The sequence below is a fragment of the Pleurodeles waltl genome, chromosome 4_2 (genome assembly GCF_031143425.1).
Source record: "Pleurodeles waltl isolate 20211129_DDA chromosome 4_2, aPleWal1.hap1.20221129, whole genome shotgun sequence".
Lineage (NCBI taxonomy): Eukaryota > Metazoa > Chordata > Amphibia > Caudata > Salamandridae > Pleurodeles > Pleurodeles waltl.
In genome coordinates this window covers 941,317,056-941,330,632 of record NC_090443.1, presented here as the reverse complement: position 1 = coordinate 941,330,632, position 13,577 = coordinate 941,317,056, and the positions used below count along the sequence as shown (strand labels likewise).

General features: G+C 40.6%; 1 protein-coding gene across 1 annotated transcript in view; it reads left to right on the top strand.

Annotated features, from left to right (window-relative positions):
- Positions 1-13,577, top strand: part of LOC138293501 (vitamin D3 hydroxylase-associated protein-like) — an 806,941-nt gene that overhangs the window by 549,977 nt on the left and 243,387 nt on the right. The window contains exon 9 of the mRNA XM_069232739.1: positions 6,876-6,973. Within this exon, the coding sequence (XP_069088840.1) occupies positions 6,876-6,973 (98 nt within the window). The remainder of the gene's footprint in view (positions 1-6,875; positions 6,974-13,577) is intronic.

Here is a 13,577-nt window from a genome sequence, read left to right as displayed (position 1 = left end):
ACAAGATAAGATGTTAGCAACTTACTCTCAAGATTGCTCAAATGAAACCGTTTCCAGGCTGTGAAAAATGTGTCTGGTACTGCACAATAATAAACCATAGTGGGTCTCCTTCACTCTCTAGGTACAGCTCACTAAATGTACAGAAATACAGATATAGGTATGAGTAGTTCTGAATTTAACCGTTAAATTCATTATTGTATTTGAAAGGAAGAGAAGGAATAAGTTATGCATTGAACATATTCACAATCTCTATATAAATCCTTGTACGTAGACATAGAACCAGCACAGATAACCATTTTTGACAGGCCTAAACCTTTCTTTTAAATATTAATAACACACCCATAAGTAGGCTTTATTGCCCAGTATGCAGGGTGCATGTTATTTAAAAGTAGGACATGTAAACGTGTACTGTTACCCATGTCCTTACAGTGAAAAAAGCCCAAATGCTATGTTCACTGTACCAAGGCTGGATGATTCATAGGAAAGCAATGGGATGCAATACTACATTTGAAAATGTTATCTCTGGCTAAGAAAAACTACAAATTTAATTATTTGGTTATTTGAAATATTTATAAGAAGCCCAGCGTCTTGATGATGTCTGATTATAATACATTTTTTTTGGAAAATGTGCTTTTAGAAAGTTACCTTCTCATTGCCTAAAGCCTATTTGCAAGGATTACTGACTTCCATTTTAGAGAATAAGGGCCTGATTTAGATACTGGCGGACCGGTTACTCTGTTACAAATGTGAAAATTATTCAGTTCGCTGTATTACAGTTTCCATAGGATATAATGGAATCATAATATGGTGGAGGGGATAAGGTAAAAATTCCAACCAGTTTCTGTATCTGACCCACTCGCCGTCTTGGTCAGCCTTAACTTGCTCCTCTAAACTGGTCAAGCACAACTGCATTTGGTGCATGGCATTTATGTTGCCATTATGTTGATCCTTTAAAAATGAATATATTTGGTTTCTTCCATTAGATTTTACTGTAGTTTTCTAAATTGTCTAAATTGGTTTGGGACTTGACTTTTCTTGTGTTGTGTTTTTACTTTATTGCTGTTTTGGTACTGTATAAATATCTTACACATTGCCTCAAAGTTAAGAATTTCTGCTATGTACTGTAGCTAGCAGAGGGTTGAGCTCATGTTTATTTCGTCTGACCCCTGACAAGGACTTTGGGTATTTCTTGAGGTGGGTACTCAACCCCTCAACTAATATCCCAGTTTTTAACATATGTGTACCGTGGCCTCCCACTTAAATGTTAGCTCCACCAAAGAAAGCATTCCATTTTGAAATAAAGTGTAATCCCAAAAAAGTATTTGGGTGAATCAGATGAAAATAGACCTCTGGTTCTGATTCTTCCAGGTAAATCTGACGCACCAAGGAGCTCATATTATCCAGCAGACACCTATGCATAATAATTAAGAAGAGTCAAATCACAATTCATTTAAAATCCCATTGAAAATGTTTTAAAAAAATAGTTTGCACTATTGTATTTTTAGGACTCTCCCATCTGAACTCAGAAAAAGAAAAATGGGGAGAGGAAATTATTAAATATATATACAAACTAATGATGGGCTTCTATTACAAATTAGCAGGTTTTACTGACACCAAATTAGTCTGGTTCAAATGCTGCTAGAAGAGTCTTAGCCAGCAAGTTCAGGCTAGGCTCCAAACCACTACCCACACAACAGCAAGGAGAACACAACACCAAGGAGCTGTTCAACATCGTGAATTAACTCTCCAACCCCAGCACAAATGACATCCCACCTTCACAAGACCTGTGCAACTCCCTCGCCGCCTTCTTCTACCACAAGATCACAGACATCCGTGACAGCTTCAACAGCCAGACCACCCGGCCAATAACCGACTCCTCAGACTCTCCACCCACCTTCAACTATGACCCCCTGCTCGTCTGGGCCAACATGAACGAAGACCACACAATCAAAACCATGGGCACCATCCACTCTGGATCTCTGTCAGACCCATGCCCGCACCACATCTTTAACAAAGCAAGCGCCACCATCGCACCCCACCTCCGCAAAGTCATCAACACCTCCTTCGAGACCGCAACCTACCCCGTGAGCTGGAAGCATGCTGAGATCAAACTCCTACTCAAGAAACCCATGGCGGACCCGAGAGACCTCAAGAACTTCTGTACCATCTCCCTGCTCCCATTCCCGGCCAAGGTCATCGAGAAGATTGTCAACAGACAAATTACCCACTACCTCGAAGAAAACAACATCCTGGACCCATCCCAGTCAGGGTTCCGCAGCAACCACAGTACCGAAACCACCTCATCGCCACCACCAACGACATCAGGGCCCTGCTTGACAACGGCAAAACCGCGGCCCTCATCCTCCTTGACCTCTCGGCCGCCTTCGACACCGTCTGCCACCGCATCCTAGGCACATGCCTCCACAATACCGGGATCCGGGACAAAGCTCTGGAGTGGACCACCTCCTTCCTCTCCGGCAGACCCCAGAGCGTCTGCCTCCCCCCTTTCCGCTCCGAAACCTCCAAGATCATCTGCTGCGTATCCCAAGGTTCGTCCCTCAGCCCTACACTTGTCATCGTCTACATGGCCCCACTCACCCGCGTCGCCCGGCTACATAACCTCAACATCATCTCCTACGCCAAATACACCCAACTGATCCTCTCCCTTACCAAGGACCCCATCACCGCCAAATCCAACCTCCACGAAGGAATGAAGGCTGTCGCCGAATGGATGAGGAACAGCAAACTGAAGTTGAACTCAGATAAGATGGAGGTCCTCATCCTCGGCACCAACCCCTCAGCCTGGGACGACTCCTGGAGGCCGACCGCTCTGGGAGCAGCCCTAACACCCACCAACCACGCACGCAACCTGGGCGTCATCCGCGACTCAACACTCTCCATAACCAAGCAAGTCAGCGCCGTCTCCTCATCCTGCTTCAACACCCTCCGCATGCTCTGCAAGATCTACAGATGGATCCCCACAGATACAAGAAGAACAGTCACCCAAGCCCTCGTCAGCAGAAAACTTGAGTACGGAAGAGCGACTACCGGAGGCAGATCCTTCTCCCACCTCGCCGCCAAGACGTGGAACACCCTTCCCTTGCCCCTACGACAGACCGAAGACCTGCTGACTTTCAGGAAGCGGCTCAAAACCTGGCTATTTGAGCAGTAGCAGCACTCGCCCCCCTCAGCGCCTTGAGACCCTCACGGGTGGTAGTGCGCTCTACAAATACACTGATTGATTGATTACCCCTGGCTGTGTGGTCCCTCTAGGATTAACCCTTTCAAGGATACTTCAAAATCTCACACCTTTTAAATACCCATCAAATGAGCTATCAGACGTGTGCTCGAGACTCACAGATATCACTCAGACTTGAGAAAGTGCCTGAAAGATGCCCAGTACTGAATGAAGCTCAACTAGCAATGCCACAGCAGTCAGGAAACTCAGAACCTGCTATAGAGCTTTGTGGACCCCTTATTGCTTGTAATTTACTGTACCATTGGACTACTCCTACACTGATATAGAGCACACAGAATTTAAGTATGTTGATTTACTTTGACCTGTCCTTCAGACCCCAAATAAACCCAGTCAATAAAAATGCATTTATCTACATTTGACTGCTTTGGGGAGTACTTTGCTTCATTTGCTGCAACTTCCTCACAGGTGTACTTGTTTTTATTGAGATCATGAGAGGAGTAGGTTATTGCAATGCCAAAAAAGGGCAGGTATGATTGCATCTTTGCATACTTCTACGTTTGACCCTTCCAAACATTTCAAATCCAGTCAATGGTTGGCCCATACAACACTGAGAAACAATACCCACATTATCATATGAGGATTTTCCAGCTTTACAAAGTCTCTGTGAGTCTGAGGTTAGTCAGCCACATCCTTGAAATTATTCACTGGCAGATCAATCCACTTACCATGTTTTATTTTGTGAAATAGCCTTTTACAACATCTAGTACTTGAAACTATTTTCATGAAGTACTGTTGAATAATGTAGTCCCACCTCTTCATTTGAGCTAGCATTTAACATATTACTATTGTAAAGACATTTGACACTCTGTATCTCACACACCTTAAACTGAGTGGGTACACAAGACTGGACCCACCACTCATTCACTGGGCTTTCCTGATCCTATCAAAGACTCTCGTGACATATTGATTTTAACAGTTTTCTAAGAAAGAATTTGTAATTCCACTATTGTAAAGATAAATGAAATCGGATTAGCCAGGATGCCATGAAGGATGGCTGAAATAGATATAAATCTGAATCTCTTAGGGCTCTAAATATGGTGGGAAATCCCACATATGGGTGGCACACTCCACATTATTGATTCATCGTGGATTTACAGATCCACAAAAGAATTGGGAATGATACTATCTGTCCAGAGTTCTAAGGGCATAGAAATTGTGAACAACAAGGACACTGGGAATTTGGCTTGAGCAAGCATGTACATAAAGAATAAGAAACACCTTAAAAGATTAATCAAAGCTGAAAACATTGAATTATATAATGACACTTTAGGAAAGGGGATGAAAGAAAGAACTGCACTATGTTCAGCACTTTGGACAAGGTTGTAGACAGATAATTGAGAATTTTAGGTAAAGACATATTATCAACTGGTCTTGGAGGATATCCCCAAATTTAGAATATTTTTATCAAGTCAATACATTTTTATTTGAAATTATAGAGCAATGTAACCATGTATAATGTTACAATTAAATACATGAGTAAATTGCAACTTGTAAAATTTAACAGCCAAATAAAGTACGTTTCAATAATAAAAGAGAAAAAGAAAAAGAGGGACGAGAAAAGAATTAAAAGAGAAATTGATTTCTAAGTTAGCAGTGGAGAAGAGTTGGAGTTTAACATGGGGACAAAGTTCGTAAGTGATAACCTGTACAGATCTACTTGATATTTTTTTATTTATTTTAGATATAGACCGTATCAGTTCTGGGATTATCGCAGACTAGATTCCACCAAGTAACAAATGATAATTTTGAAAAACATTCCAACAAGATAAAATAATTTCCAATGCAAGTGCAATAAATATCCATCAAATTGACACATTTGTAGGATGACCTAGAAAACATTAGAGAAGTTAAATGGTAAATTACAGTTCAACCTTTCAGAGTATCTCGACCATGCTAATCACCATAATCAATTAACATATTTAAAACTAAATAACATATGAATCATCAAGACATTTTCACTAAAGCATACTAGCAAAGAGAAGAGGCAGAGGAACCAAACCTCTCAATACAGGAGTTGGCGGAGTAAAACAGGAATAAGTACAGCTCTATTATAAATAAAAAAAGAGTGATTTAGTAATAGTCACCGCTCTAGAGCTTTTGAATATTTTTAACTACAACTTATTCTGAACGTCAACTGAATATTAAATTTGCAAAAAACTGCATTGAATTTGGCATTTGCAAACCAACTTCCATTTGAAAGGCAAAGAAATTGCTAGTAGCAGTCAGCACTTAGAAAAAGTCTTGAAGGCAGAGAAAGGAGGCAGGAACTATAGGAAAGGGGAAGAGGTTGATCGGGGAATACAGGAAAACAGGTGCAGGATAATGCACAGAAGCATCAAACCTTCACAGTATCTAGATGTTTGCAAGTCAAATCAAAGTTTTGGTTACTATAGGCCAGACACCACATGGTTGACAGCTGTAGGACATGGTGCCTCCTGTCTGGTTGCAGAATATCTGACATCTGATAGAATGGAGTCAGTTGCACTTGTAGGACAGCTTGTAGGTAATCATATGAAGAGGGGTGCTGTGTGCAATGTTTGAAAGCTACACTTCCACTCAGCAGAGTAAAGCAGAGACAGATAACCAGGCAGGCTTAGAATGCAGGAGTCTCACTGCCTCTGGTGGCACTCATGTCTGCATATCTCTTGAGGGTGAGTCTGCACGCCAACATGCAGTGCAAGAGGAAATATCTATTTGTACTCAATAATGGTGTTGGGGAAAAGTCATGATTCTGAATCATTTACCTGGGCCCCAAGAGTTCTTCAGTCTTTACCTCACGGAGAGGCTAGGTTAGAGCCTGGCAAGACTTTGAAGCAATATTCGCAACTCTGTACTCAATGGAGATCACACTCAAATTCAGCTCCATTTCCACTGTGAAGGATGATTGTCCTTTATGATAAAGAGTTCCCACATGTGTGTGAACTCACTAAGCTATTTGCAGCTTCTGCCAGTAACTCTTTACATATATCACATTAACAGATTTAGGACCTGATATAGAGATTGGCAGGGTTTCTCTGTCACAATGTGACAGTTATCACATCTTCTTAATTACAAGTGCCTCTCTGCTAAATTCTAGATCAGGACCTTAGTCTTTGTCCATTCAGGGGGTTCAACAAACTTGTGAAGTGCACTTTAAAACAGGAACAACTGAGACTGGCATGTATAATTATAGCATCAGAAATTCCTCATGTTTTTTGGAATCATGTCCTGAGTGTCACATCATTCAGTCAAATTGGGTATAGTTCTGCAAGAAACACCTATTAGACAGTTGATTAGTGGAATCACTGATAAAATGGGTTTACTCTCTTTTGTCTGGCTTATTAATATACAAAATATTTTTTAAGAGTTGTGCATTCAATATTGTACAGAACAGTAGTTTATATGTGATATGCAAAAACGTAATGTAGTAGTTGTATTCATACTGACACTTAATTTATTAATCACCAAGTTACAATGAAGTAACAGTCCATCCAGTAAGGAAAGCCTTCACACTTGTCACACCCTTAGAAGACATTTACTTTCCTTAATTATAACATTGTACATACACTGTTACTCACATTATGTAACCCTTACATTCAATAAAGTATATTTCTGCTACAAAATTCTTTCTACCCAGCTTGTGGCCTTTTCACCACCTGAATTGGAGGGAGGTGTCACTGAGATGTTTTGCAAGCTAATCTTTGGAGATGGTGGATCAGCCTTCGCAGATCAATTGTAAGTAACTTTTAAATCAATGGTGGCGTTAGCAAAGTCATTAATCTTTGTGAATAAATCATAGAATCCTTAAAGTTCATCAAGTCATCAATATTCATCAATAAATTGCACGTACCTTACAGTTCACCAATATGCTTTAGTGCAGTTACAACCTTTGTGAATTTATGTAAGATCCGTACTGTTTCCTGAGTGACAATAATAAAGTCAGCAGCCATTGCCCGTAAATAGTAATAATCCTTCAGTAAGTAAAATTAACCTTTGTAAATAAATTGTACGCACAATACAGTTAGGTGAGTGACAGTGAAGTTAGCATTTGAAATGAACAAACTAGTATCTTGAAAATGTAAATGATTGAAGATACATACAAGATAAATATTTTCAAAGAAGTACTACTTAATTCCACTATTGAAAAGCTAAATTAAATCTGAGTAGCCAGGAGGCCATGAAGGATGGCTGGAATAAATACCAATCTGAATCTCTTAAAGTGCTCTCAATATGGTTGGAAATCCCACAAAGGATGTCACACTCCATACTATTGATTCAGTGTGGATTTACAGATCCACAAAATATTTGGGAATTATACTATCTGTCCAAAGTTCTAAGGGGATAGGAATTGTGAACATAAATAAACCTGGGAATTTGGCTTGATGAATTATTTCTCAAAAGAATAAGAAACAGCTTAAAAGATTCACCAAAACTGAAAAAATCTGATTATATAATGGCAGAATCAAAGAAAGATGATGAAAGAAAGAACTGCACTATGTTAAGCACTTTGGACAAGAATGCAGATAGGTAATTGAGAATTTTAGGTAAAGACATATTTTCAACTGATCTTGGAAGATATTCCCAAATTTAAGACATTTTTGTCAGGTCAATATATTTTTATTTGAAAATATAGAGAAATGTAACCTTGTATAATGTTACAAATACATACATGATTAAATTTCAACTTGTAAAATTGAACAACCAAAAAAAGTAAATTTTAATAATAAAAGAGAAAAAGAAAAAGAAGGAGGGAAATTTTTTTTTAAAAAAATGAGAAAGCGAATCCTAAATTGGCAGTGGAAAAGAGTTAGAGATTGAACGTGGAGAGAAAGCTTGTAAGATGTAAACAGTACAGATCTGTTTGATTTTTTTGTTTGTTTTAGATGTAGAGAGTATAACCTCAGACTAGATTCCTGAAAAACATTGCAACAACATTTAATAATTTCCAATTCAATTGCACCAACATAGCCAGCAATTTAGAAACATGTGTAGGGTGACCTAGAACACATTAGAAAAGTTGAATGGTAAATTAAAATTTAACCTTTCACAGTATCTGGACCATACTAAACACCATAATCAGTTAACATATTTAAAACTAAATAACATATGAATCAGTGAACCATGTTCACTAAAGCAGACTAGCAAGGAGAAGAGGCAGAGGAGCCAGTCTTCTCAATACATAAGTAATAGGAGGAAAACAGGAATGAGTACAGCTCTATTATTATAATTATAAATAAAAAAGTGATGGAGTAATAGTCAGTGTGAACAACCTTTGTATACTTTTAACCACAATGTATCCTGAACGTCAACTGAATATGAAAGTTGCAAAAAACTGCATTGAATTTAAGATTTGCAAATCAACTTCCCATATAATTTCTACAACACTTTTAACAGTGACATGCTGTGGTAAGTTTGTATTTACCAGGAAAGCCTTCATGCAGTTTGTATGCTCATACATTAGAGGCAGGTAGATTATATTTCTCTTATAGAAATTCAAGGGTAAAATATTTATTTCTCCTTCAATAATTGATAAACATGTAAAATACCTTGTTCTTTCACTGCTTAAGATAGAGTGATCTAACAAAGAATCAGTATATTTTAAGAAAGGCTATTTGCAAATATAGCAACAATTAGCCATAAACACAATATTCTTTAAAAAAAATCATTAAAAAAGGATCATTTGAAAATAATCCAAAGACATATGGGACTATCATTAGAATTATACATTAGGGCACAGGTGTGTCCAATTACAAAGGAAAAATTATGTAATTTGTAAGTCTGAGAATCTTACAACACCTTTATTCTTTGGTCTTTGTAATTTAGATAAACCAATACATGGGGGTTTGTTATCCCAGAGAAATGCATAGCAAATAGTATCAAGCTGTTTAAAGTAACAATTCAGAATTTTAAAAGGAAGCATGGAGATAAAATACAAAACATAAGATACAATCATCATCTGGATGGTGTTGAATCTACTCACCATCATAAAAAATAATGGCAACCAGAAGGTAAGTACATTTTGTTGTTTTGATTTTTTTAAGAGAAAAAATAGCACACTAATATTCCTAATAGTGGAGAATATCAAACATCAATATATTTAATCTTCCAGAGACACCAAGTGAAATCGGAACCGCTGAGCATATAGTGAAAGCATAGGATTTTTTTTTTTTTATATAAAATGTAATCTATAGCCCATCTATAGTTATTAATCCTAGATGTGTCTAGCAGACTGTTAAAATAAAAAGATCTTAATAAAATATTGGTCTCAGAAATAACATTATTATCTGATGAAAGATGGCTATTAAATCTATATCTATGTGATTTTATATCAACTGAGAGCAGCTTTAGATAATGTAGCAATGATCTAGTCACTGAAATATGAGCAGTTTCAGAGAGAGTATTATGTACATTGGAAAAAAAGAACATTCTGATTTATATGGTTTACATGTTCTCCATACATCAACTAGTTGTCTAGAAGTGATAGCAGATTTAAAAGTCTTATAGGCCTTATCATGTTTAAATTTGTACCTCTATTTCCTGTCTAGGGTAGGATTTAATAGTTGATTAAAATCACTAGCCATAATAATATATTTGAACTAGTAATGTTAGCTAGTTTGATTTTGATGGCATTTCAAAAACAGGGTCTGACTGAATAAGACCATATATAGCAAGGATTAGGCTTTTTACCCAACTGCCAGGCAAATTAAATATACTCTTGACTATGCACAACCTGACTGGCAAAATAGTACTTAATCTTTGCTGTTTAGCCAGCCACAGGTTAAATAATGGAGTGAATGGTTCGTATTCATGCTTATTATGCTGTCAACCCCTAGAAACACAGCTTCTTCAGCCCTCGTCCTGAACCAGTAAGTATTTGCTGAAAAATCAGAGCATGCAAAGTGAATAAAAAGAAAGGAATGTTGCACTTTGACCTCTGTTTGATAAAAGACGCTGTCTGATTCTGCCACAGTTGTCTGAGAATGGATCTGAGGACAGAGGGACTAAAACGTGGCAGAGGGATCTAAAGATGGATTGGTGAAAATGAGTGTGGTCTGTGAAGGATGGCAGTAAGGTCTTGAAAAATTCAGATGGCTGGAATAAATAAAACTGGCTTACAAATAGGGTCAAAGCACTATGGCAATCAGCAAATGGGAGCTCAGGATCATAAGAAGACTCCAATAAGCAGAGTAGGGGTGAGGGAGGCACCAGATAGCTCATACCAGATGGTCCAAAGAGGGATTCTGAGTAACAGCTCTGAAGGACAGCTATGATATCACTGGGTGCCAAGGCAGCAGTGATAGCAGTGATAACTTCACCAGAAGACAGGTGTCTGTGAAATTCTGAGGGCTGGATGAAGAGTGGTGGATGTGGGGCAGAAGTGTTTGGAAGGCAACCTAAGAGCCACTGAGGCCCTCATTAGGAGTTTGGTGGGCGTTAAAGGCCACCTGCCAAACTCCTGCACATCGGGAGACTGCCAGTGTGGTATCCTTCCCGCTGGCCCTTTAATGAGCTTCCCGCTCGGCCAGCGGGTGGAAACACAGTTTCCGCCTGCTGGGCCAGCGGGAAACGCAAAAAAATGTGATGCTGGCTCGTAATATGGCCTGCAGCAATGCTGTTGTGCGTCGGGTGCGTCAGCACCAGTCGTACAAATCACTGCAAAGCTGACAGTGTTTTGCACGATGGGGCTGGCCTGGAGAGACCCCGCACTGCCCATGCCAAGTGCATGGGCAGTACAGGGGCCCCCGTCTCCGCCAGCATTTACATGGCAGTGAAACCGCCATGCAAATGCCGGTGGAGACAGGGGTTGTAATCCTGAGCAGCGCTGCCCTGGCGGATTAGGACCGCCGGCACCACCAGGCCATCTGGCAGCTGAAAAGTGGCAGTTCCGTTGGTCCGACTATGGCGCTTTCGCATGGTCGTAATGTTGCTATGAGGCCGCAGCTTTGGCGGCGGTCTGACCGCAACCGTGACTCTGGCGGCCTGGTGACCACCAGGGTCATAATGAGGCCCTCAATGCCGAGACCAGTACAGTAGTCTTTGTGACTCACAGATCTTTGCGCTGACATTCCAAGTGCATGTATGTGAGGTAAATATGTAGCAAGTGTGTAGTAATAAGACTTTGTCTGATGAAAGTCTTAGTGCATGTTCAAATGGGATGAATTTTGCATGAGTGATGGAGAGTAGACAAAGCTTACAGACAGTGGAAGTGTATTGACTGAATCTCTGTGGTTGGGGTGTGAGCCCCCAGTGAGGATAGAGAAAAGATTACCCACAGAAATAGTGTGAGGACCTTGTTAGAAAACGGCTCCTGATTAGTTCTTCTTGAGTTATGACATAGGGTAGATGTTGGGAGTGAGGGCCAGGGGTTTCGCTTGTTAAAGGTGATAAAGTTACTAAGCAGAGCAGCCAGTCGTGGCGATCTTACTCTTCATTGTGTTTTTTATTTGGATACGCCATGTCTTATTTTCTACAATATTTGGATTAAAGTCAATGAATAAAATATGTCTGTGAATTTAATTTCTTCTGTATGTTTGACACTTAGATGTCTTTCTCGGATCTATGGGGAAAACTCATTCATAACCCATCAGTTCAATTCATTATAGTTCCATTCCTTTGCTTGTGACTCCTCGATGGAATACTTTATCTGATTGCCTGATAGAGTAGGGGCAGCAAAGGGAAGGACAGTAATCTGTCCACCTTATTTGTGGTAAAACCTGTCTGTAAAGGACAGGAAACAATAATGACCCTTGTCACCCTGGGAGAAATCTTCTAGTGTGTGGTGGCCATTAGATATTTATTTTTTGGTTTTCAAGTTCTTTGAGTTTCAAAACAAACTCCCGCTTTTGTTCTTCAAAAACAAACTCCGACTTTGTGAGTTAGTTTTTGCAAAAGTATAAACCTTTGAAATGTTTGCTGATCGGCCATCATGTCTGACAGTACCATCTGTCAAACATTTTGTGAACAGACAGGGACCACAATATAATACCAGTTCCTGTCAATGTAGAGAGTGTCCACAGGACCGGGGACAATTCTAAAATCCTGAATGTTTTGGAATTGAGATTAAATTTGGTCCTCTCAATGCAGGGACAATTTAGGAGAAAGAGAACAGCAAATGCTGAATAAAATTGTCCTTAAAATGTGGCGGCTTATGTGAGATTTGCACTGCATCACAACAGAGCTCAGAAAGCAGCCATCATCTTGTCTGGTGCACAACCATAATTTGAAAAATAAATAGAGTAAAAAAGTTTCCATCCGCTATGACTCATCACCTGAATTTTTAAAACATGTGGTTTATTAATTTCTAGTTTTTAGAGTCTGTGAATGCTATCAAGGAATCCGTAACTGTCACACCTCCTGGGCCCATGAATTCTAATAATTGATTCTTTTGTTAGCTCAAAATCAAACATTGATTGATTTTTAAGAAATGTAATAAATTAAATGAGGCCCTTTACCAAGGAGAAGTGATTGATAAACTAGGTTTAATTAAAAACAGCAACAGCGAAGAACACTTTGAGACTAAGGGGGTTATTACAACTTTGGAGGAGGTGTTAATCTGTCCCAAAAGTGACGGTAAAGTGACGGATATACCACCAGCCGTATTACGAGTCCATTATGGGGGTCATTCTGACCCTGGCGGTCTTGGACCGCCAGGGCAAGAATGACGGAAGCACCGCCAACAGGCTGGCGGTGCTTCATTCCCTATTCCGACCGCGGCGGTAAAGGCGCGGTCGCACCGCCGGGGCCGGCGGTGTCCCGCCGATTTTCCCCCGGCGGTGATAATCCGCCAGGGCAGCGCTGCAAGCAGCGCTGCCCTGGGGATTATGACCCCCTTACCGCCAGCCTGTTTCTGGCGGTTTACACCGCCAGGAAGAGGCTGGCGGTAAGGGGTGTCCTGGGGCCAGTGGCATGGGCAGTGCAGGGGCCCCCTAACAGGGCCCCAGCCTGCTTTTCACTGTCTGCATGGCAGACAGTGAAAAGCACGACGGGTGCAACTGCACCCGTCGCACGGCCGCAACACCGCTGGCTCCATTAGGAGCCGGCTCCTGTGTTGCGGCCTCATTCTCGCTGGGCTGGCGGGCGCTAACATGGTTAGCGCCCGCCGGCCCAGCAGGAATGTTGGAATGGGGGCCGCGTTATTGTGCCCGCATGGCGGCCGCATAGCGGTTCCCGCCTACCGCCGCCCGCCGCCCGCCAAGGTTAGAATCACCCCCTATATCCTGTGGAACTCGTAATACGGCTGGTGGTATATCCGTCACTTTACCGTCACTTTTGGAACGGATTAACACCTCCTCCAAAGTTGTAATAACCCCCTAGATGTTTTGCAATCATGCCAATTACT